Here is a 27,177-nt window from a genome sequence, read left to right on the forward strand (position 1 = left end):
TTTTTTTTTTTAATTTCCTGTATATTTACAATCTACTCAACATATTACGAGTATTTAGTAAATGTGGTAAATCACTTGACACTGTAGGTGTTGCCGGCCAGTGCCGGTTCACCTTATGTTACTTAGCTAAGTCTTCGGGCCACTGTCCGAAAATGTAATTAGCTAGTGAAAAATTTCTGTCTTCCCTTAACAACAGAAGTGTGTTTTAATGGTCATTTCTGCCATAAGAGTGCAGCACATTGCGGGTACTGTGAAATTTAAGAATATAATTTTACGGCCATCTGAGTAGGAAAATATTGCTCTCAGAATTTAGATTGGTAGATTGTATGGGTTAACAAAGTATGAGAAAAAACGTATTCACAGAATATTGATTAGTTTCGTCAGAAATAAATAAAATTCCAAACATTTTAATGGTGTGCAATATGCTTTCTGTGCCACAATGGATCAGATTAATCTGGCTTAGGATGGACATTAGTGCGGTTTTCATGCGAACATGGTATAAAGCCATAATAAAAGGCGCATGTGGAGTCGTTACAAGAGTAGAATTTCATGATTAGTTGCGCGACTGTTGTCTGTTAAGAATCTAGTAATTTAAAAATGTTCAAGTTGGTAATAGTGATCTATATTCATTTGTTTTTGTTTTGTATTATAATAATAAAAAGGTTTATTCTCAGTTAGTATGGCTGTTAAGTGATATGGAAGCATGATATCTTACATGATACAAAGTAAATCAACATGTTATGGGCCCAGATTTGCTCAAAAAGAAAGGGGGGGGGAGAAGACAGAAGAAGAATAGCGAAAAATGGCAACCACAAAGGCAGAAGGGGTAACTCATCTGCCAAAACTGAAGGGTGGCGACTCATTTCCACTTTGGGATTTTGAAATCAAGATTCTCATGCGTGGAAAAGAACTGATAAACATCGTTGATGGCAGCGACCTGGTAAATGACCAAGGAAGAGACGAAGAAAATATAAGGAAATGGAAGATGCGAGATTCAAAGTGCCAGTACTACATAGAACGATAGAGAAACACGTGAAGACCCACACTGTGACATGCACACCCGCGAAAGAAATGTACGACACCTCGACGCAAATTTAGCAGCAAGACACCCCTCAACAGAAGTGCCTTCTGCTACAAGACTTCTACAACTTCAAGTATGACAAAACTAAGGATATTATAAGAAATATAAGTTATGTGCAGAACATTGCCTTCAAGCTTCGTCAACTGAACCAAAACGTTGATGAAAACATGATCATGACAGAAATAACAACGATTCTACCAGAAGACTACAAACACTTCAGCACCGCCTAGGACTCAATGGCGACTGTGGACAGAACCCTTGACAACCTGGTGGCCGGATTGATATTTGAAGAAGTGAAGTGCAAGATGACTAAAGAAGAAAGAAACAAAGCTTTTAAGACAGTAACCAAAACCAAAAGTAAAACACCTTTCAAGTGTTTCAATTGTAATCAGATAGGTCATGCCAAGATCAACTGCCCCAACAAAGGTAAGAGAAATTGCTCTGTCTGTAAAAGGAATAATCACTCGAAAAGGACTGTTACTTTAGAAATAAGGACAGTGATACGAGAAAACAATGTACAGTATGTAATAAAACGAACCATGCTGAAAAGGACTGTTATTTTAAAGATAAGAATAAAAGAAGCAAGGTCAATTTTCTAGCTGAAGCAGCAGAAACCCATGTGAGCAATGCAAGTAAAAAAAGACAAAATGTATGTAGTGGATAGTGGTAGCACATGTCATATGACAAATTTGAAGACTGATTTGATACATACTAAGCAGTATACTCTGTGTATAAAGGTAGCAAAGAAAAATCAAAGTATGACTGCAAAAAAATAGGCAATTAAGAATTTAAAGAGTGTAGTTTGAAAAACGTTTCATATGGTCCAGAACTCAGCAAGAACCTGCTGTCAGTGCACTGTATTACAGAAACTGATGGGTATATGTAAACAGAGAGAAAGCAATGGACAAGAAAATTCTGACCAGTAAATGGGTTTTCAAAATAAAGGATGGTGGAAGACACAAAGCCAGACTGGTTGTGAGAGGATGTCAACAAAAGGAGGGGGAAATAGATTTCAAGGATACCATTAGCCCAGTTGTTGACATGAATTCTCTTAGAGTACTGTTTGCCATAGCAGCACATAAGAATATGAACATGCAAACCTTTGATGTGAAGACTGCCTTCCTGTATGGACATTGAGGAGGAAAACTACATGGAGATACCAGAAGGATACAAGAACGCTGGCAAGATATGTCTCCTGAAAAAGGCATTATGTGGCCTAAGACAAGCACCATCACAATGGAATAAGAAGTTGACAACCTTTCTAAAAGAAGAAGGTCTAAACCAACTAAAATCTGACCAATGCATTTTTAAGAATGATGCCAGTAGTTTGTTCATGGGCATTCATGTGGATGACGGGATAATCATGGGAGAGGATGAAAGGCAAATAGAGGAAATTTTGCTGAAACTGGAAAATCAATTCCAGATAATAAAAACCACAAATCCAAAAGTTTATTTAGGAATACAAATTGAGAGGCAACCAGATGGGATACATATCTCTCAAACCAACTATGCAAGCCAAATGTTGGAAAAATACAACATGCAAGAAAGTCAAGAAATGAAAACACGCATGGCCAAGACCCCACCAACAAATGACAAAGGAGAAAATGACATAAGATTTCCTTACAGAGAAGCTGTAGGAAGCCTGCTATATATGACTTCTAAAACCAGAACCGATATGGCATTTGCTGTAAATGTGGAAAGTCGAACCTTGGAAAATCCTGACAAAATAGCTGTTCAGAATGTGAAAAGGACCCTTAGGTATGTGAAAGGTACACGAGATTCAGGAATAAAATATACCTCATCTGACTCCGAAACTGTGAAACTGGAAGCATTTAGTGATGCTGATTATGCAGGGGATTTAAAGGATAGGAAGAGTGTAATGGGATATGTAATTATGATGTCAGGGGCCCCAATATCATGGTGATCTAGGAAACAGAGTATTGTTGCATTATCAACCACTGAGGCCGAATATATTGCAGCAGCTGAGGGCTGTAAAGAATTGAAATATCTAAAGACATTGATAGAGGAATTGACAGGAAAGAGGGTGGAAGCTGAACTGTGTGCCGACAATCAGAGTGCAGTCAAGCTAACAGAATCTGGACAAGTAACGTGTAGGAGTAAACACATAGACGTTACATATCACTACATAAGTGAACAACTGAAAGAGAAACTGTTCACAATCAAATATTGTAACACTGAAACTCAGGTGGCAGACATTTTAACAAAACCGCTATCACCAGAGAAATTTACCAAGTTTAGAGACATTATACTTAAGAAGAAATAAGTCTGATTTTGAGAAGACTGAGAAATTTTTAATTACATGTACTAATTTTGTAATCTGAAGACCAAAATTACCAAGTGTTATTCAATTTAAATTTGTAAAACAGCTCATAATGTTGACAGCATTTTGAAATTAAGGATGAAAATGAGAAACGTGTTTGTAACATTTTGAAATTAAGGAGGAATGTTGAGAATCTAGTAATGTAAAAATGTTGAAGTTGGTAACAGTGATCTGTATTCATTTGATTTTGTTTTTGTTTTGTATTATAATAAAAAAGTTTCTGCTCAACCAATATGACTGTTAAGTGATATGTAAGCAAGACAAAGAAAATCAACATTGTCAAGCATGAATGTGCCCCATGTAGTTAGATAAGTAGGCATTTAAACCATGTAAGTCTACTGTCGATTAGCTTACCACCAACAGTTCATGTCGGCAGTAAATGAATATTGAGAGTATGTGACCATATAAAAAAAATCATTTGAAAAACAGCATCAGAGATAGAAGTTCGGTTCATCGTATTATCAAGTTTGTTATGTGCTCTTGTGAGAAATTAACATACGTTAAAAGTGAATGTTGAAACAGCTGAGGTACATAAATTTACAAAGATTGAATTTTGAAAATATATGTGCTTAATTTAAGTACAGCTTTCTGCAGGTTTATTCATTTTAGGAATGTCCAGGGGCCACAATATACTGAATATCAGCATCCTTGGAGCACAGCAGATTACTCTATAGTAGTTGCATAGGTTCATAAAATTAACAAATTACTACTGCATGTAAAACAATAAATAATTTCAATGCTGCAGAAACATGTGGCATTCCTGAAGAAAGGAAATTATTGGAGTTGTGCTTGTAAGTTCATAAAATGTTAATGATGGATAAATTGAATACTGTAAATTGTTTTCTCAGTCTCTCCGAAGAAATGCTTAGATAGTACCTTCAAATTATTAATCACCTCATCTTTACACATTTTTTCTGATTAATCATTTCATAACTGTTTATACCATATATTATATGATGCTACCTAATGCTATCCCACTTCTTTTCAGGAGCACCCAAGACCATTCCATTTTTTTTGTCACATTTGTTACCATCTCAGTACTTCAGTATTTATTTAGTACTGTACCAAACAAACATACCCTTCCTTTTCACCTTTTTCGGCATACTGTGACACAGAATGATAGATACTCAAAAATGTCCCCCTCCCACATGTACACTTTCACGTAATCATTCAATACTCTATATATTTTAGAGAAAAATTGTAAGATCGTTTAATCAACTTTTTGTTGGTCCAAATCTGATAGTCCAGGATCAGCATGCAGTACACAAATGGCTGGTAATTTATTGTACAACTTACATTTGAATGCACATGATGACACTAACATTTAACAACACTGATTGTCCCACCAAACATGAATGTGATTAAACGAACCATGCTAAAAATTAACTTGTTCAAATAATGTAAGTTAGGGGGAGCCTAATATTTTGCACATAAACAGTTCAACTAAAGTCATAAATTACTTTGTATTCAAGAAGGCCCAAGTTGTGTGTAAGGAGTTTGCAGATCCAGCAGATCATTAGCTCAAAGTTACACAACACCATTTGATATCTAATTTACTACCTCATTTGCCTCAGAATTAAGGTATAATGCTTTTCAGCAGTGGGATGATGATAATAAACATTCAGAATTTCTTCTCTAGGCTGACTTGTATTAACCCAAGTTGAAACTACATATAAACAGCTTTAGTTTACTTTCATTTGCAAGTTTTGATGAGTTTGCCCCTTCCCTGTCCCTATGATTTACTGCTGATTTCACTTTGACCTTGAGATGTGGGTGAAAACTAATCAAATTCAGAATAGGCCTGCGCTACTATAGTGACTTCCTAAATTGGATAGTTCCTTTCAGGTTTCCTGATTAAATTATTGTATACATTTCTTAACTACACCATGCATGCTACATGCCCCATGCATCTCACTTTCCCGGCTGATCGTGCTGTACTATTTGGAGAAAAGCTTATGAATTCCCTCATTATGCATTTTCTCCATGTTTCTGTTACTGCTTCCATGGGTCTAAATTCTCTCTTCTGCACCCTGTTCTCAGATGCCCTTAAGTTGCATAATTTAATCTTTATGTTTAACATAGGAAGCAGGAAGATACAAAATTGTGAACTGAAATGTAGCATGCATTTACTAAATTTCATTGGGTCTTAATTTTTTGAAAATGTAATTTTGACTTGTTGCTGTCCATTCTCAAATATTTTAACATTTGCACATTTTTAAGGCATTATTAGCAAAGAATGAGTCATTTAATTTATAATGTAACATGATAAAATAATCTGAACAAAAATTGATGTTCCCAGTTCAAACTTTATTGTTGTATAGCTGAAGGAAGTGCATTAAAATCACCAATAAGAAACCCAAATCTAAAGTACAACTCACATGTCAAAGTAATTACATTATATGTACAGTGACCCAGCTCTAACAATGGACAATTTGTATTATCAAATGTAATGAATACACTAAATTTAACTCTTCATATTTAAACATGAAACTGAATCAAGTGAGGAAAATATACACCTATGACATTCTGTATGTAGCCATGCATGTCAATTCTTCAGTTAGAATTCCCAAGATGCTGGTTTGAACCAATTAAATTGATATGAGATAAATCCTGAAGAAGATTTATAGCAACGTTCATTAATTTGTAGCGTTGAAGTTTGATAGACAGATCCCATGATTTGACATCTTGTTGCCTGATTATGTTAGAAGTAGAATGCTGCATTATACCAGTGCTTCACAAATAGGTGTTTTGCCATTATTGACTGCCTCTTTGTAGGTTTACCTGTTTATGTGATAATGAAATACGCATTCATATCATCAGATGGTGACAATTTTATAGGAAGTTATTGGAGAGGATTATTAGTGTGTTACCACCTGTGACCTAAGTCTGTTTGCTTATGTTCACAATTTCTGTCTTCCTTTTCTTTTTACCTCTAGGACTTGCATGAACTGGGCCGTCCTCTGTTCTGCAAGGTAATGGATGACTGGCTTTCTGCTGCCCATGTTTGTTAGCAACCATGTGTGAACTTGAATGCCTTGCTTGCCTTATAAACTTTGTGTTTCTTATTTAAGTACTCAGTCTCGTAGCAAGCCAATCAGTATGCCCATAGAAAAAGAAATAAGCTGCTGTATTTGTGCATGTATGCTCACTTACATTATAGCACATTGACAGATAATGTGTAATGTCCAGTTATGTTACCAGTGAGATGGTACTTCCTGTGTACAGAAACATTAGATGAAAAAAATACCAATTGTTTTTCTATAATATGGATTATATTAGGATCTTCAAACAATTTAAATTTTGCCATGCATTATTTTAACTCTATATGTTGAATTAGGTACTGTTTTTTGTACATAAGAGAATTGTATCAGCAGTTAATTGGGTAGAGTTCGTTAGTGATAGGATATCATATATAATACTAAAAGGTCGCTGGTGTGATATCATTGTTATGAATGTTCATGCCCCAACAGAAGATAAAATTGATGACATAAAGGACGGGTTCTATGAAGAACTAGAATATGTATTTGATAAATTCCTGAAGTACCCCATGAAAATGTTGTTAGGAGATTTTAATGCTAAAGTAGGGAAGGAAGACATTTTCAAACCAACGATTGGGAATGAGAGTTTGCATGAAATTAGTAATGATAATGGAGTTAGAGTAGTAAACTTTGCCACATCAAAAAACCTTACTGTCAAAAGTACAATGTTCCCACATCGTAACATCCATAAATTTACTTGGACATCTCCTGATGGGAAGATACACAATCAAATAGACCATATTTTGATAGATAGGAGACGGCACTCAAGTATACTTGATGTCCGATCATTCAGGGCAGCAGAGTGTAATACTGACCACTACCTGGTGGTGGCAAAGGTTAGTGAAAGACTGGCAGTGAGCAAACAAACAACACACATAGTTCATATGGAGAGGTTCAATCTCAAGAAATTAAATGAGGTAGAGGGTAAAGAGCAGTATTGTGTTGAAATCTCAAATAGGTTTGCGGCTTTGGAAAACTTGGACACTGAGGTGGATGTTAATAAAACTTGGGAAACTATTGGAGAGAATATAAAAATGTGTGCCAAAGAGAGAGTAGATTATTATGAACCGAAGAAGCATAAGCCATGGTTCAATGAAGGATGCTCAAAACTATTAGATCAAAGACAGCGGGCCAAGTTGCAATGGTTACAGGATCCAGGCGAGTTAAATGGGGATAATCTGAACAATATAAAATGTGAAACCAGAAGGCATTTCAGGAACAAAAAGGGGGAATATCTGAAAGACAAAATTGATGAGCTTGCAATGAACAGTAAGAACAAGAACATTAGAGACCTGTATAGAGGAATGAACGACTTTAACAGGGTTACCAGCCTAGCAGTAACTTATTGAAGGCTGAGAATGGTGATCTGCTTGCAGATTCCCACAACATTTTGAATAGGTGGAGGAACTACTTCTCTCAGTTATTGAATGTACATAAGGTCAGTGTTGTTAGGAAGACAGAAATCCATACAGCTGAGCCAGTAGTACCTGATCCTAGGCCTTTTGAGGTTGAAAGTGCTATTGCAAAATTGAAACGGTATAAATGGCCAGGCAGTGATCAAATTCCAGCAGAACTTATTCAAGCAGGAGGCGAAATATTACGTTCTAAGATTCACAATATAATTACTTCTATTTGGCATAAGGAAAAATTTCCTGATCAGTGGAAGGAGTCTATTATTGTACCAATTCACAAGAAGGGTGATAAAACTGACTGTAGTAATTATCTGGGGATATCACTGCTATACTTCATACAAAATTTTATCCAGTATTCTTCTCTCAAGGTTAAGTCCATATATAGAAAAAATTATTGGGGATCATCAGTGTGGCTTTCAGTGTACCAGATCAACTACAGATCAGATCTTTTGCATTTGTCAAATACTTGAAAAAAGAAAATGGAAGTACAATGAGACAGTACATCAGCTATTTGTAGACTTGAAGAAAGCCAGTGATTCAGTTAGGAGGGAAGTATTGTACAACAATATTCTGATGGGGTTTTGGGTACTCATGAAACTAGTTAGCCTGATCGAAATGTATAGTAAAGTCCATATAGGTAAACATTTGTCTGATAATTTCCCTATCCAGAATGGTCTAAGAAAAGCAGATGCTTTATCGCCACTGGTTTTCAACTTTGCTTTAGTATATTTAATTAGGAAGGTCCAGGGAAAGTAGGTGGGACTGAAATTGGCTGTTGGCCAATGCTGATGATGTGAATCTACTTGGTGATAATGTAGATACCATAAAGAGAAACACAAATTTTAATTGACGCAAGTAAAGAGGTTAGTCTAGAAGTAAATACAAAGAAAACTATGTATACGTTGCTCTCTTGTCACCAAAATGCAGGGCAAAATCATGCCATAAAGATAGGAAACAGATGTTTTGAAAATGTGGCACAGTTCAGATATTTGGGAACAACGATAACAAATCAAAACTTGATTCCGGAGGAAATTAAGAGGAGACTGAACTTGGGTAATGCTTGCTACCATTCAGCCCTGAACCTTTTGTCTTCTCGTCTGCTGTCCAAAAACATAAAAATTAGAATATACAAAACTATAATTTTGCCTGTGGTTCTGTATGGGTGTGAAACTTGGTCTGTGATATTAAGGGAGGAAGATAGACTGAGGGTGTTCGAGAAGAGGGTGTTGAGGAGAATGTTTGGACCATAGAGAGATGAAGTGACAGGAGGTTGGAGAAAACTGCACAGTGAGGAGCTTCATAACTTGTACTCTTCTCCAAGTATAATTAGAATGATCAAGTCAAGGAGGATGAGGTGGGCGGGGCATGTAGCATGAATGGGGGAGACAAGGAATGCATATAGGATATTGGTGGGAAAGCCAGAAGGAAAGAGACCACTGGGAAGACCAACGCATATGTGGGTGGACAATATTAAACTGGATCTTAGAGAGAGAGGATGGCATGGTATGGATTGGATTGATCTGGCTTGGGATAGGGACCAGTGGAGAGCTCTTGTGAACACGGTAATGAACCTTCGGGTTCCATAAAATGCTGAGAAATTCTTGAGTAGCTGCAGAATTGGCGGCTCCTCCAGAAGCGCTTAGCTCCATGAGTAAGTAAGTATGGTTGTTATTTGTGGTGACAGCACTTTATTCAACATGCCTGAATTTAATGCACATTTCTTTCCTCCATCTGCTGCCTGAAAAGTTGCATTCACTTAGTCTGTTAGGTAATTATATTCCAAGAAATGACTGGAAATATGCATTCAATTTTATCGGAATATTTGGACTGTGACAGCTGTTGAATCTGATAGATCGGATTCATACAGTTTTTTTTCTGGGAGCCCAAACCTCTTCCACGTCTTTTCAGCTTCCTGAAGTAACTGCCAAAGACTGTTGTATTATTTGTACATTTTAATCATTCAGAACTTGTGCTTTTGTTTTAATCTGTCTTATTAGTGTCATTCTCTGGGAAGAAAGATAAAAGGATGGAATTTACCTTTTAAGTTTTCAACAAAGGTAATAAAAAATATGAGAAAAGGCAGGCATAAACTTAATCCTTATCCCAGTTTCTATTTACTCATCTTACTAGCAGATTTGTATTGTTCTTTGAAGTGTTTACAGAAAATGTGCTAGTAAGCCATACTATTGGCCACGCCATAGCTCAAGCAGCACTGCGGCTGCCCAGGTTCGATCCCGGGTCTGGTGAAGTGGGATTTGTGGTGGACAAAGTGGTGCTGGTGCAGGTTTTCTCCGAGTACTTCGGTTTCCTCTGCCAATCTTCATTCCACACTCACCTTCACTTATCATCTGGGGCTGGTACAGTAGGCCAGAAGTGGCCGCAGTACAAGGGACTTAGTCCCACCCCACTAGCAAAAAAAAAACATACTATTGCATAGCGTTAGGAAGAACCCACAGTATCATTACAATTTGCGTGTTATACAACATCATAGATGCGTGTTAATGTGCTTACCAGTAAAAAGTTGTTGTATACTGACAAAAGTTATTTGAAATTAAATCTGAATTATATGTGTTGACCTTGAAGCTAAAACCAAACTTTAGATTACTGAAAGACATTCGTTTAGAAGAAAGAATGCTGTATAAATATGTACAGAATACACATTCATATACATAATTACATATAATCATGGTTTCCCAGCAACAAACAAATTGTGATCTAACACAAAAGAGTACTTGGATATGCCTACGCTCTTCCCCTGACAGGCTGGTAATTGCTGCAAAATGGCCACAAAGCATATATGGGGCCCAAGTCCGATGTACCATATCATATAATAAAAAATTCTACAGCCATCAAATTTTTGTCATTTCTGTACACCTACTTTCAATTTTCATCTGACTGGCAAACTACTGACTGACTAGTTGGCTGACTGATAGACTCATTGCTTATCTGACTGATGAACTAACTCTGTGATATTAGAAGCTAGATTTGCCACTACTAATATCATAAAAGCTAACCATCTTACAGGATTCTGAGCCAGTTCCAGTCATCTGCAATCTTCACACACTATTTCTTTTTGATCCATTGTAATGTCTTATTCCAGTATCTTTCTCAGTCTGCAGACTGGTAGCTCTCCATGAGATATCCACAACAAAATTCTGTATGCCTTTGTAGTCTACCTCATCTGAGCTACATATCCAGCCATTTGTAACTTCTATATTTCACCAGTTCAACAGTTCTAGTGACCTGTATAAATCATAAAAATCTGTGTTATATCACACAGTAAGACCTGCTGATGACTTTCTCAAGGGATGTGAAATTTTTCTATTTCAACAAGTTTGTGTTTAACACAGGTATGTTTATATAGAAATATGGCTTAGAACATACACCATGTATTAATTAACGACCAAAATCACAACCAGAAATTGTCATTACATATGTACACTACTGTTGCTAAGTACCAAACATTTACAGTTTCCATTCTTCTATTTGCCAGTACTTCATTGAAGCATTCCACACATACTTTGTTAACATTTGGGTTTTATGCTTTCCAATTGCTGTTCTGTTTCAGATAAACTTAAACTCAAGAAAGCACAATTCAGAACAGAATTATATACTTGTACATTATACTCCTGATTATGTATGCAAGGATTATCCAGTTTGTAGCTTATCCATGCATCATTTAGGAGCATTTGCAGTCTTGCAGAGTGGCTATAAATTTGTTGAGTCTGTGTGTCTATCTATATACATTAATTACCCCAAGAATTGCTGGTCAGATTTTGAATGAATTTGATAATGATGAATTCAATGAAGACTTTCCCATCCACTTCAGTTTTCATTTAGACTGAATAATTAATCGATCACTTTATATCAAGACCTGCCCTGTGTTTCTGTGTCATATCAAGTGTAATTTGCTAAATGTTTGCTGGAGCAACAAATGTTTGAAACTGAAGTTATAGACAAAAGTGAAACATGTACGTTATGTTGCGCGCCCTTTTTCCTTAAGTCGTATAGTTTTTTGAATAAGTGAACCAAGAATACAAGTATTCTGTACACACATTTCTGAATTTGTATGTTCAACAATCACCTTGGTCTCCCGTTCACACCCAAAACCTGGATTACCTGTGTTTTTCAATTATTCATGCATCTTTTTCCATATGTTAGTATTGATAATCAGGAACAGAAAACAACAGGCTGGTGGTGTGCTAAACATGTGTCCATTTATTACACGTAGTTTAGATTGGTGTTCACTTCATATTCTAAATGCTGGTGAAATTTTCTACTAGAGGAAGATTTACACGGGTTCTGTTCTACTGAAAATTTTGTAATTCATAACTCTTGGCTCCAGACATTTTCCTGCAGACTTCATTTTCAAACTTTACTTTTAAGAAGTCGAATTTTATATTATCCTTTAATGTGATATCTTTCCATGTTGTTTTACACCAACAATTCTGTGTGCAGTTCTTATTTTTCCCATCATATACATTTGTACAGTATATTGTGACCCCAAGAAATATTAAGCAATAGTTACGATATATCTTGATGTCTCACAACCATATGGACCTCCATGGCCTTTTATAGGGATAGCTTTACCTTTTTTATATGTAGATCATTCCGAAAGTCATGAGCAACTTTTTTTTGCATTCAACCTGGAACACCAGACGAAAGAGAGTACGGTGATAGGTGGAACCAGCTGTTGTGTTAACCTTGAGTGTCTTGTGATGTCAATAGCTTGCATCACGTGACCAGTATCACTCCTAACAAAATGGCTGACAACGATATGTTGTTTCGCCAGCATGCTGTCATTGAATTTCTTGTGAAAGAGGAAATCCCTGCTGCAGAAATTCCCCAGAGACTTCACCGTGCTTATGGAAGTGTGTGCATGGGTGCAAGCAGTGTTCGAAGATGGGTGAAACATTTTAAAGATGGGAACACCAGCATCAAAGATGAGCCTCGGAGCGGTTGTCCTCGAAAAGCCTCAACTGAACGCAACAAGGATAGAGTGGATGAGATCATTCAAGATGACAGGCGTGTGACTGTGGACACAATAGCCCAAGAACTTGGAATAGGGCCCAGTGCAGTACAGGAGATGATTGAAAACTTGGGCTATAGGAAAGTTTGTGCTCGTTGGGTCCTGCAGTTATTGACCGAAGACCACAAAGGTCAGCGAAAAGCCATCACCTCAGAACTGCTGCAGAGATATCAACATGAAGGTGATGATTTTTTGCTCTGTATTGTGACAGGCGACGAAAGCTGGTTTCACCATTTCGAGCCTGAAACGAAATGGCAGAGTATGGAATGGCACCATTTGCATTCTCCATCAAAAAGGATGGCAAAGACAGTGCCATCAGCTGCAAAGGTGATGGGCACAGTCTTCTGGGATGCAGAGGAGTTTAATCTGGCCAAATTCCTGGAACCTGGGCAAGTTATCAATGCTGCTCGTTATGTCCAGACACTGCACAAGTTCCGTTGTGCATTGTGCAATAAATGTCTGGGACGAAACATCATCATCCTGCATGACAGTGCTCGCCCCCACGCTGCTCACCTCACATTGGAAGCAATTGCAAAGATGGGGTGGGAAGTTATTCCACACCCCTCCTGTAGCCCTGATCTGGCACCCTCCGACTACCATCTTTTCGGATTTGTGAAGGATCAGCTGTGTGGACAACGTTTTGAGACAAGAGAGGCAATTCAGAAAGCAGTGCATCAGTGTCTTCGGATGGCTGGAATGGAATTTTACAGAAGGGGAAAAATCGAAAATGTGGCAGTTTGAACAATGGGCAGACATGAAGTGCTGCCAAAAACTAGGCATATTCCATAGCAAAACGTTTAACATGTTGAAGCAACTGTATGGCAAAGAAGCTTTGGGCCGCAGTGTGGCAAGAGGAACTGGCAAGGCAACAGGTCACCGTTTTTCCACAACCTCCATACTCACCTGATCTCGCAAAATGCAATTTCTTTGTCTTTCACTGCTTGAAAGCAAAGCTACATGGAGGTAGATTTTAGTCATCCGAGGAGGTCGTCGATGCCACAAGAGGTGCCTTATGGGAATTTCCTGCCACTATGTTTCAACAATGTTTTTGGCAGCAATATCAACGTTGGCAGACTTACATAGCAGCCAACAGCGACTATTCTGAGGGCCGATGTGTAAGTGTATGTGAATACCTTGTAATATGATCGAATAAAACCACAGTCCACGAACTTAATGACTGTACCACGTGTATGTATGTGTATAAGGAAGTACCTCATGTAACTTTTCCTTTCCTATCCTTCTTCATACCTAATATTTACATGTTCTATTAGGGCTGATTTCTCAGTTTCATTGATCATTTTTACAGATGGTAGGACCCTTGGACAAGTGATCAACTTGTCACAAGGCCTCTACCTAAACACAGGAAAACACAAACACAGAATGCATAAAACATTCTTCAGATACAGGAACTTTTTACCTGCCAACATTATTTCAGTCATCTCATTTGATATTGGATTTTATATCAATACAAACTATTTTCACTTTCTTTCTTATATCTTCACTGATTTATGGCTAAGCAGTTCATACCTAGCCACTGCTGTTAGTAAATATATGTGTTACTTCTGTTGTGCTTTTTTGTCTTTCTGTTGAAGTTCAGCATTCTGAATCATGTACTGGAATTGGCCAGACCTTTGCAAAATTTGAGTGTATTGAATTTGAGGTTCTCGAATTGGTGACTCTGAAGAGTACAGTCTTCTGGCTTGCAATGCCATGTAATTCAGAGACAGCCCTATCTTTCAGAGAAGTGTATTACCTTCATCCTTATGGATGAAGACCAAACCAAGCAAGAAACCAGGAGAAGGCAGCAAACTGAGCTGCTAAGCTGCTCTGACCCTGTGGATGAAGCTAATGCATTCCTTCAAATTGTTGGTCTATTCCCAAACTACCCTCAGAAGACTGTGTATTCAGTCTATGTACAGCTTCTTTTGTATTTTCCCAACAGATTGTTTCTGTGTTGTTCCACATTTATGCTTTTGGAAACTATGTAGCTTTGTTAACATTATCAAATTTATGCAGCCTACGGTGTAACTTAGGCAATTCAAACTTATTATCTCTTCCATTATTTATTTTGTGGTTACTATCGACAGAAAAGAAGATGTTTAATTCATTATCATTTATATAAAATTCAATTTGCCATTTTCTTATGACATTGTAAGTGTGTACATCTTAAAGAGAGCTGGTAGGGAAAGGGGGAGTACACCCTTGTTATACCCCTTGGTTAATAGTAATCATTTCTGTCTTATCCTCTCTCACTGTCACTATTTGGTTTTCTTAGTAATTGTTATGTGTTGCTATTAAAGGGGCCATGAATATCAAAGCCCCAAATGAGTGACACTGCTCCTTAAACACAAATCATAATTGAGCTCTACAGGAGTGTGAACTCAGATACTTGTTATTTAATGGTATATATACCACTTTCTTAAAGTTAATGTACACCAAATGTTTTATATATATATACCACTTTTTTAAAATTAATATGCATCAAATGTCACGTGAGGCCGTGCCATAGCTCAAGTGGTTAGTCGCTGGCTTCCCACCGCAGTAGCTTGGGTTCGATACCGGGTCTGGTCAAGTGGGATTTGCGGTGGACAAAGTGGCGCTGGGGCAGGTTTTCTCCAAGTACTTTGGTTTCCCCTGCCAATCTTCATTCCACCAAATTTAATCACCCAGGGCAGGCTACAATAGGCCAATCAGTGGCCGCTGTGCTGAGTGGACCCAGTTGGGTTCCACCCCCCACTAAGTGAAATGTCACGTGAAACTGCTGGTCCTGCTGTGAATGAGTACTGTTATTGCAAAGCAGTATACATCTGTATATTCTTCATTTTATTTGGAACTTTTCAATATTGTTGGCCAGAAGCATTCTAATCAGCCCTTTGAAAGTGCTTCAAGCCTGGCAGAATGTCATTATGCCTCCTTTTCTTTGGATTTGCAAGCATTCCAATTCTATCTATCATGCTGGTGATATTTCTTTCAGATTAATATACAATGATCTGATCTGAAATATTGAGAAACTCACCACTCTCTTATATGCAGCCACTTCAAATCCTTATCTTCAGCTTGTAAGCTAACTGAAATTAGATTTTTGAACAGTAATTTATTACCTCAATTAAGAGAAGCAAAACAATCCTGCAGCATTATTTCTCTTTTTGATATGTCATACTGTTGTTTTAGAATTTAATGTGTCTTGATGTTATTAATTGCGGTATGTCTAATGCATGATCAACGTAGGCTGGCATGCTGAATGTAATGATGTTCAGCAAGTAACCAGAGATATGGTTTTGAAATATGCCATTTCATGCTATGCTTTTAGTGCTTACTCTTGTACTTTTTAGTGTGTGTGTTGAAGTAATTAGCTATGCAGTTGGATATGTGTGTACATGTGTTACATATGCATGCAGTGGTGGTTTGGTGTATTAAATGTATAAAAATATTTTGTTTATGAATTTCAACATGGTATACTTGTTCTAATTCTTATATCAGTGAAAGTGTATCATATTTATAAATATTTTTATATAATTTTCATGATTATCTCATTATGTTTAGATAGTAATGTAACATTTATTTTCTTATTACTGCAAATACAAATGATTTATATATGGAGAAAATTATATTATATATAATTTCTTTGTTCTGAACATTTTCAGTCATCTAGGTCCATTAAATAGATGTACCAAATATTCCGTAAATGTAGATTTGTTGTTAATAGATGAAGTACTTGTAGTGTTACTTCCAGACATTTTCAGTATTACATAGACACTGTGTAGCAACTTTCAAAATACTCTTGTTATAATTATTCTTATGGATAAATATGATTATTTTTGTTCAAACTATATCAATAGGAAAATTATAATTTTTTTTCACCTAGTGGTCTTTTGAGTATGACACAGTGCAGTCTGACATGTAATAGTATGTAACCTCAAATCTTAAATTACATAAACTTTTTTTGTAATGAACATGGAATGGAAAGTGATATTCTAACAGACACCTTTTTCCCAATATCATTGGCGCAGCACATATCGAAAGTATATCTGTAATGACAAAATCAGATTATGGAAAATTTTCTATATTGTAAAATCCGTGATTTATATTTATAATCTTGCTAGTTCTTCTTTATTTGAAAGTTTCTACTTGTGTTTGGGATTAAAAGTGGATCAACAGAATTCTATAAGCTCCCTCCAATATGTTCTAATAATTTGTAATCCATGTTTATAATACATACTTTTTTAGTATGGATCTAAAATTTTTCTGTATTAAAATATATTAAATAAGCTTAAATGCCTATGGCAGTTTTAATGGTTGTATTGTCTTTGGGCCTGCAGCACCCATTGTCATGGCAAATTAGTGCAGATGGGACACGTATGATTGGACACATGATCCTCAAGAAGACAGTACGAGAAGGAGTAGGACCTACATCATCAGCAGCTATACTAGGACTTAAGGTTGTTGGAGGCAAGCTTCTTGAGAACGGTGGTCGTGGTGCTCTTATTGAAAAGGTGAAGAAGGGCAGCACAGCTGATGTGGAAGGCCAGCTCAGGCCAGGTGATTGTTGTTGTCTTAGTTGAGGAACTAGTGCATGGAATCAGATTGAATTAATACAACTTGAATAAGACATGAAAATTATTCAAAATTGATTTAATCATTACAGAGTAAATAGCAAGCAGACTTGTTGCTGCATTATGAACAGTGAAACATTTGTAGCATTTTACTGAGGACCAAGCATTTTAAATACTAGAAGCAGGAAAACATGTAAGATTTGAGTGATATAGACATGTTAATGTACTTTGTGGATTGCAGTCATATCAGTTGTATCTAGGCATATATGGAAAGATAATATTAAAATATGTATGTCTTAAGGTATTATGTTTTAAGGAGGGGGTTTTGATTATACTGACCCAGGTTAGGATTCAGTGGGAGGTATTTATGAGTGTATAATAAACTTTTGGGTTTCTTGGAAGAAAGGAATTTCTCAGTTAAGTAACCATTATCTATTCAAGGAATAATCTGCATTATGAACTTTTCACCCAACCATGATTAACTTCACCCTTTTAATTTTCTCACTGTACATTTACTAGTGTCTTCAAATATATCCTATATTCCATGCTGAAGCTTATTTATTTATTGTTCTTATATAGTTTGACAATGTTACTTCAGTTGTGTAAGTCTTACAGCATTGCTTGAGAAGAGGGGATGATTACAGATATTGATACTGAACAGAAGGAGAAGGAAGTGGTTTTAGCCTGATTTGAGATACTATTCCAGTATCTGTGTTGAAGGACTGAGTAAAACAACAAAACCTCAATGTGTGTAGCTCATCCTATAGCTGAGAATCATATGCAGATAATTCATAAATACATGTCACATTAACTACTGGCTTTGCAATTATTAACAGGGATGAATTCAATAACGAATATGAAAATAAAATTATGTTGATGTATAAAATGAAGCAGCTACTAGGATGACTTGTCTTGTAACTGTAGTGCAACAGAATGCTCAAACAGATCAGTACATCAAAGAAAAAAGATTCATTGATGAGAAGAGCGTAAGAGTGTTTCCAGCAGAGTGCACATATTATTGAAACATATTCTTTGTTTATATTTCTTCATAGTTTTGATATTCCTTTATTGCAGATATACAAAAATTTCTTCATACATTTCATCTTGCATTATCATGGAAAAATTAAGTGCCAGAAATCATTACTGTAGAGCTACATGCATATTATTAAGACATAAATAATACGTCTATTAATTTTTTTAAAAATATGTAGACATTGTTACAAATTGAAGTTGTAGATGTAGGATTTCAGGTCCTTACACTGGGGGTTATGAAGAATTCTATCTTCTGGGATATAATACCATGTAATCAGAAGACTACATGGTGTTATGTCACAGAAGACTCATATTCACATCTTTAGTTATTCTAGAAATCAATATTTTCCCATACGGCCTCCACATATAGGACAAGTCAAGTTTTATTTTATATAAGTCATCAGCACCATAGTACTTAACCACATACACAAATTGTGTACACATCACAACATACCATACACAAATATAAAAATCAGTTGTTTCATTTTGGTCCGTTACACTATCAATCACCACTTATCAATATAACCTCCGTCGAGTGNATATAAGTCATCAGCACCATAGTACTTAACCACATACACAAATTGTGTACACATCACAACATACCATACACAACTATAAAAATGAGATTCAATATGACAAACCTGCATACAGAATTTCTATTACCAGAATAAACACCGTATCAAAAGTTATAAAAATTAAATGAAAACAAGATCGTTTATCATTTCAAGAGAGAATGATACACTCACACACATCAAAAATTTAAAATGACATAAATTCCTCAACAGAGTAAAAAAAGTGTTTTAATACAAGATAGAATTCTTTGAAGTTCTAAGTCTCCCTGAGATTTATTATATTATGTAATGCTTAATTTTGTACAGTATACTTTTTGAGATGATGAATTTGAGTTTGTTCCCTGTTTAATATAGGGGTTTTTTTGGATCCATGTGAAGAGAAATGAAAGTTGCCTGATAAAGTTTGGTGTAGACCACTAGTATCAGTTTCAGTGAAATGAGCCATACAGGTGGCTAGGCAGACAGATAGAAATGCCCTCCCAGTTAGGCCTTCATTTCGGTTACTTGCTGGCTTCCCACTGCGGCGGCCTGGGTTCGATCCTGGGTCTGGTGAAGTGGGATTTGTGGTGGACAAAGTGGTGCTGGGGCAGGTTTTCTCTGCGTACTTCGGTTTCCCCTGCCAATCTTCATTCCACCAATTGTTCCACAATCACCCTCACCTATCATCTTGGGCTGGTACAATAGGCCAGAAGTGGCCACAGTACAAGGGACTTAGTCCCACCCCACTAGCAATATCAAAAAATAGGCCTTCATTTTATGCATTTGTTCAAAGAATGTGTAAATGGAGATGATTTTGTGCTGATTGTTTGAATTTAGAAGTAGCATTATAGAAGTCTCAAAATAAAATGATGCAAAGAGTTTATACTTACAAGACCTGTTAATGAATAGCAGTCTGTAACAAGATATCATCTGTGATTCCATATATAATGGTAGGAAATCTTCTCAAGGGTACTGTTTTCCCTTTTTTCTTCACTTTGTTGTCTATCAGATGTACGTCACCACTTAATATAGTAGAGAAGCTGAAATGTCTCACATTCTAAACTCCAAAACATTCTATTAACAGGATCTTTCCTTATACCCCCACTACATTTCTTCATCCAGTTAACTGCAGTTAATAATAAGTCAGTCAGGAATTCATTCTCATTGTTCTGACAGTAGGAACCTCTTGTTTTTGTTGTGTTTGATAGAACCAAAAACTGCCATTTGGATTGCCTTCAGCAGTTCTTGTTCAGAGAGTCTGTAAACATTCATCATTGTGGTTAAGCCATTCATTATTTTGTCACATGGTTGTCTTGTGTGTTTTAGACTCAGACGTGGAATTTAGAAACCTGATTAAAGTACTAATGAATATTATGACTTCTATAAAATGGTTGAAGAACATAATCTAAATCTGACTAGTTTTATTTTAATTCATATCAGGATTCATTTCCTGCTGTATTAGTAATATTTGTGGTTTCACACTATGAAATAATTTTGAAAGTAAATGTTAGTTTAATGGAAAATTTGACTAACCAAAATCTACTGTTCCCCTTACATTTGACCTAACAAAGATTTTGCTGTGTTATATTCCATTAGGAGGGAAATTTGTGGGAGAGCTTATCTCATATGTTCTGGTAAAGATTTGGGGAAATATAACACTATTTTAGTGATTCTTCTTGTAAATGTATGTTTTTTTAATTATCCATGATATTGTCATGATTTAGGGGTGTGACTGTAGATGGGGTATGGGTTGGTGAATGGATGTCCACTTATACACACGACTCGGAACTACAAGCACTTAAACACTATAGCTGACTTTCACACTTCACAAATTACCACAGCACTTTCTGAGCCTCCAGCCTGCTGTGTCTTGACCAGCCGTTCCCTGGCAACGGCTTCTACCTGTGGAGATTCTTCAGCTCTGGTCTTCTTGTCACAGTTGCCTTTGCAGAAATCCTGTCAGCTTTCAACACAATTATAGCACCATCTCTCCTCAGACTCCCTCGCAAAGCTCAACTGACTGGTTGGTTCTCTTCTTTTTATAACTCCTGGGCACAGACTGCATAGACAGCATCCCATTTCCTCTGTTTCATGCATAATCATTGCTGTGGGAACATGTTTACTGAGCCAATGACCAGAAATGGGTCCAGTTTAACCACCCATGTCACAGACATTGCATAGCAACAGCTATGCACACTACAATATGATTATAACTTACTTCCCAAATCATTTTTCCATGGTGTGGTTGGTCTTTTTATAAGTTCCAAAAATAAAATCTTTTTAGTATACTACGTTATTTTAACATATAACATGATCATAAACAATAACATTAAAAGTTAGAGCTACTGAATTTTATGTAACAGTATTCAAGTGAGTGACTTTCATGTAAGATTTGAGGTTTCCATGATGGTGACTATGAAGAAAGTCTTCTTCTGGGATGTAGTGCCATGTAGATATTGTGTTAACCGACATTTTGGAGGAACGTATCACCTCCGTCTTCAGGTCATAAGAAATCTGCGAGCAATGAGCCAGCGTGAGGAGTTGGCTGCAGCCACAATATCTACATGTTGCCACATCCCAGAAGATGGCTTTCTTTGAGTGACTTTCAGTTTGATTCCCTTATTGTTGTTAAAATACCTTAGGTTACAGCTTTCTAGCTTTCTTTTTCCTCTCTCAATTTCCAAACCTTTCTTATGCCTGTTATTTGTTTGGTTAGTTTTACAAGATACTAAACACAATATTTGCAGGGATTTCTTCATCATTCATACCAGTTTTGTGGTTAACCACATCTATTCCTGATGGCTGATTCCCATCTCATCCTAAAACTGAGATTTCTAATGCATGTAGATTAATAGACTTTCTCACACATTTATTATACATAATCTGCAGGATCTGCAATACATACTGACTTGTGAATGAGTTATGTCCACTAGCATAACTCCTATACTTTTTTTGTTCGCTTAGATATCATTTTAATTCTTGTATTGGGTTTTTACTGTGGTCTAGCTGGTAGAGTTAGGATGGTGTATCTTTTCAGTCTATGTGTAGTTTCTAGCCCTGACCTTATGCCTTAGTACAGGATTAGGAACTGTCGCATCTTTCGCTCCCCCCTGCAGGCTATGAAACAGAACACTGGAAGAATCATAACGAAAACTATATAAAAGCTGCTGAACTACAGGGTGGGGCGCAGAAACTTCCTTTTTTTGAAGGCGAATAAAAGAAAAAATATTGCAGATAGACAAAATTTATGTTTAGCTAATGAAAAAACAGACTTTAAAGTTTTAAATCATGTAGTTTTAAACAAAATATCCTGAAGGCAGTGGCACTGCACTGATGCAACCGTTTTCTGAATTTCCCCTCTGCACATTCCAACATGTGCACCGGAATTTGGGCTACTTACTGCCAAATAACATTCTTCAGCTGAAGCAGGTTTGTGGGGTGATGTTTAAAGACCTCTGCATTGAGGTATCCCCATAAAAAATCACAGGGCATTAGATCAGGTGAGTGCACTGCCCACGGGATGTCACCTCGAAGCGAGATGAGCCGTCTGGGGAACTTTGCCCTCAAAACTGTCATCAAAGCTTGGGCTGTGTCGGCTGTGGCACTATTCTGTTGGAACCAGACATTTCCTACATGCATTTCTTCAAGAGCTGGTTCGAAAAAGTTTTTAATCATGTCCACATACCGCTGTGAATTGACAGTAACTGCATGATTGTCTTCTTCAAAAAAATAAGGGGCAATAACTCCAACTCTCGACACCGCACACCATACTGTCACCTTATCACTGTGAAGTGGCCTCTCATGGAGCTCTCTGGGATTGTTACCACTCCAATAGCACATATTCTGCTTGTTGACATATCCGGATATGTGAAAATGTGCCTCATCACTAAAGAAAACAAGCGCGTCAGGGGGTAAAGTTTCCAATAACGTTTCGCCCTTCTGTAAATCATGTGGTGACAATTCTTGCACAACAACCCTCTTATAGGGATGGAAATTAAGATGTTCGTGAAGAGTTCGGTGCATTGAATGATTGGATGTGTCTAGGGCGACTGCATGTTCGTGAGCAGAACGTCTTGGAGATCTCAAAATCGACTTTCGAACTGCCTCCACATTTTCTGGCGTCGTAATGGTCCATTGTCATCCTGATGATTTTTTCACCACACTCCCGGTTGTCCTAAAGTTCTCTGCCCACAAAACAATTGATTTCCGGTCGGGAACCAGACCTCTGGGCTTAATTCTGAAGTGAATACGGAACGCACACTGCACTGCCATGTAGGAATGGTTGTTCGAAAAATAGGCTTCGATAGCAAACGCATGCTGCTCACTCGTCCACCTCATGTTTCCTACTGAGGGGTATTAGACAGAAACTTCTGCGACTGCTGCGTTCGCCGAGACTATTCCCACTTTTCTGCAACCTCCCCTCCCTTCACAATGCGTCTTCACAAAAAGGAAGTTTCTGCACCCCACTCTGTATTATTATACTTGAGAAGTGTTCCTAATTTATGAGTCTGGTTACCCCATCAAACATAAGTACTAGACATGTCAATTACTTGAATATGCAGTTATATATACATAATGAACTAACTCCATGGAGCTGAGCCCTTCTTAAGAAGCTGCTAGTTATGCATTTTCTCATGAATTTCCCAACATTTTGTAGAACCCAAAGGTTCATGGCTGTGTTCCTAACAGCCCTCCACACTGGTCCCTATCCTGATCCAGAACAATCCAGTCCATATCGCCCCATCCTATCTCTCTGAGATCCATTTTAATATTATCCATCCACCTACCTCTTGGTTTTCCTGGCGGTCTCTTTCCTTCTGGCTTTCCCACCCATATCCGATATGCAGTTGTTTTCTAACCCAGTTGTGCTACATGACCTGTCTATCCCACCCTCCTTGATTTGATCATTTTAATTATACTTGGTGAAGAGTATAAGTTATGAAGCTCCTCATTGTGCAGTTTTATCCAACCTCCAGTCACTTTAACTCTCTTTGGGCCAGATGTTCTCCTCAGTAACCAGTTCTTAAAAGCCCTCAGTCTGTGTTCCTCCCTTAATGTCAGAGATCCAGTTTCATACCCATACAGAACCACAGGAATAATTATAGTTTTTTTAATCATACATAACCCACACACATACATACTTAACATACATGCGTAACATGATGTAATTCGCCACCTGAATTTCAGAGGACTTTTAGCGCACTACATGACATATCCCAGAACACAGAACTCCTCGTAACATCCGTTTGAAACCTCAAATCCTACATCCTTATGTCTTGTCCTTACACTCATCTGTCACATATTTAGAATGTTCTACAAACCTGCTGTGTGTTTTTAATACTAGCTTTCCTTTAAGTGAAGCAATTTATGATATATCTCTAATTGTTATAGTCTGCGCAAACTACAGGTTCTGACAAATATGTGAACTGATTCTGTGAAAAGAAATATTGTTCAATAATCATCAGTTAGTGTGGTCATTTTCTGACTTTATACACCCATTCCAGAATCTTGACATGCCTGGAAGCATTGCTCAAAATTATTTTCTGAAGGTCCTTTCAGTACTCTTGTTACATTTCCTTGAATATATTGAAATGTTTCAAAATGAGATAATTTCGAGGAGGATTATTTGTTTCATAACATTAATAAATCATATGGAGACAAAGCAGGCAAGTATGGTGGATTATCCAACTATAATATTTGTCTCTTGGTCAGCAATGACTCTACTGAAACTGTTGAATATGCATAATGGAGATGCACAATCCAGTTCCACCAAAGATACGGTATTTTGGACACATGTATTGCCACAGAATGTTCCAAAATTTTGCAGATTAAAGGTGCTTAGATGATTGTTTTGAAGGAACAGACTTTTAACGAATAATTCCTTTGACAGTAAAAACTGCAGGCCAGCATATACATTTTAATTTGAAATAATTTTTTTTAAGTGTTGGAGACACTGGTATTTTCAGTGGTGTTTCATTTCTGAGTGACCCTGGAAGATCCATGACTCTTCACCAGTCATTATTTTCTCCAAATGATTTGGTTTTTTCTAGAATCATTCTATGAAATGTCAATGCATTTCTGTTATCCCCCCATGTTTTACTTGCAACAGATTTCTTGGTACAGTTCAGTCATGTTTCATTCTATAACTTCATTAATTTTTAGCTCAGATTTGTGTAGTTGTCTTGTGTAAGATATGTATAATTAATTTTCATGACCTCTCACTACTTTAGGATTTGGCAGATACTTTTGAAAATGTCTCTCTTCACCTCTGCAAATTAACAAAACGTTGTGGCAATGAGAACATTCATTGCAACCATGAAACAAATTGAATCCAACAACTGTTTGTAATGGAACTGCTGAATCATGTAGTCATGTGATTTAATATGAGGGTTGGAACGTTAATAGTGGCAACACTGCTGTAGCAACGCCATGCAATGGAACCAAATAATGTTGCTTATACCACTCATTAGTTACGTACCTACCTTACCTCAGAGCAAATGGACTCTTGCTTCCCACATCACACACATGCGCAGTGACGAGAAGAACATAGCCTTGTGTTAGCTGGCGGTCTAATGTAGTGTTATCACGATGTTTTCGAAACAGGAACAACGGAGTTGGATAAAGATTGAATGTGCCAGAGGCTGTACAGCACGACAGTGTCGTCAAGATCTTCAAGAGGCTTGCGGGGAATCTGCATTGCCTTACAGAACAGTGGCAAAGTGGGTAAAAGCCTTCAATGAGGGATGTCAAAATGTGGCAGACATGTGTCGGCCAGGTCATCCTATTGTCAGTGAACAAGAAGTGTGTGCTCTTTTCGCATAACTGGAGAGTGATCGACGCCATACGATTTGTGAGCTGGCCCGAGAGACAGGATTAGCACATACGACTGTGCTTCACATTCTGAAGGAACGCCTGGGCATGAGAAAAATTGTATCACAATGGGTTCTGCATGATTTGATGGAAATGCAGAAATGGTTATGATATGACACTGCTCGTAACCACTTGAGCTCTATGAGCGCGAAGGAGAGGCTTTCTTACGCTGTATCATTATGCTGGATTAGACATGGGCCAAATCGTACGAGCCACAAATGAATCACCAATTGAACGAATGGCATCGTTACGGTTCACCACGAAAATCAAAAGTTCATCAGAACCCCAGCAATGTGAAAGTTATGGTGATTCTCATGTACAACTGTGATGGTGTTATCCTAACGCATACTATTCCTCGACAGCAGATCGTCAGTGCACAGTATTACTGTTCATTTTTGGAACACAACATGTGACCATCTTTGATAAAGAAGTGGCAACACTTTCTGCAGAACCCACCCATCATTTTGCAGGACAATGCTCAGCCGCATGCAGAGCAAGCTGTGGCTGATTTGTTTGATCGATGGGGCTGGGAAGTGCTGTACCATCCACCATACCCCCTGGACTTAAGCCCTTGTGACTTCAACTTGATTCCTAAGATGAAGGAACCACTTTGTGGCATTCACTTCAGAACTGTTCCAGAGATTCTTCAGGCAGTGGACGGCTCCATTCAAACTATCAACACAACAAGCGCTGCTAAAGGTATCCTATGACTTCCACATCGCTGGCACCGGGTTGTACACAATGCTTGTGACTACATTGAAGGACAGTAAAACTTCAAAACATGCATCTAGTTTGTGTCAGTTGTAAATAAATAGTTGCCACTATTAAAGTTCCAACCCTCGTATGTGCTGTATTGCCAGTGTTGACAGTTGCTGCACAAAACTGTCTGTCAAATTAATTAATTCCAGTTCCTCTTATTTGCACAAATGCTAATGCTTGAAGCAAGAGCTCACTGAGGGATAAGTGCTCCTACACATTTTTTTTTCAGTGATTTTTTTTTAATTCACATAATGGGGGGTGGATTCCAGTTGGGTCCACTTGGCATGGCGGCCACTGATTGGCCTATTGTACCTGCCCCTGGTGATTATGATGATGGAGAATTTGGTGGAATGAAGATTGGCAAGGGAAGCTGAAGTACTTGGAGTGTAATGCCCTAGCGGCGCAGGGGGGGCATGGAGGTATCCCTCCCGCTGCTGCCGCCGCTGTAATGCCGTGGTACAGGGGGGCGTGGAGGCAGCCCGCCTCTGTCACCACTGTAACTCCGCATGTA

General features: G+C 37.5%; 1 protein-coding gene across 13 annotated transcripts in view; it reads left to right on the forward strand.

The window, feature by feature from the left end:
• LOC111866799 (regulating synaptic membrane exocytosis protein 2) overlaps positions 1 to 27,177 on the forward strand; it is a 204,580-nt gene that overhangs the window by 59,325 nt on the left and 118,078 nt on the right. For 5 of the 13 annotated variants that reach the window (XR_004513258.1, XR_004513257.1, XR_002843215.2 and 2 more), the window contains 2 exons: positions 6,359 to 6,394; positions 17,221 to 17,440. The exons of 1 other annotated variant lie outside the window; for it this stretch is intronic. Coding sequence is in view for 2 of the 12 variants with exons in the window: in XM_033752416.1 (XP_033608307.1) it covers positions 6,359 to 6,394; positions 17,221 to 17,440 (256 nt within the window). In the remaining 10 variants the exon portion in view is untranslated. Of the gene's footprint in view, positions 1 to 663; positions 1,508 to 6,358; positions 6,395 to 17,220; positions 17,441 to 27,177 lie in introns of those variants that run through there. 7 more of the 13 variants (XR_002843212.2, XR_002843211.2, XR_002843213.2 and 4 more) reach the window with 3 other exon arrangements.

The sequence above is a fragment of the Cryptotermes secundus genome, unplaced genomic scaffold (genome assembly GCF_002891405.2).
Source record: "Cryptotermes secundus unplaced genomic scaffold, Csec_1.0 scaffold446, whole genome shotgun sequence".
NCBI classification, from domain to species: Eukaryota; Metazoa; Arthropoda; class Insecta; order Blattodea; family Kalotermitidae; genus Cryptotermes; species Cryptotermes secundus.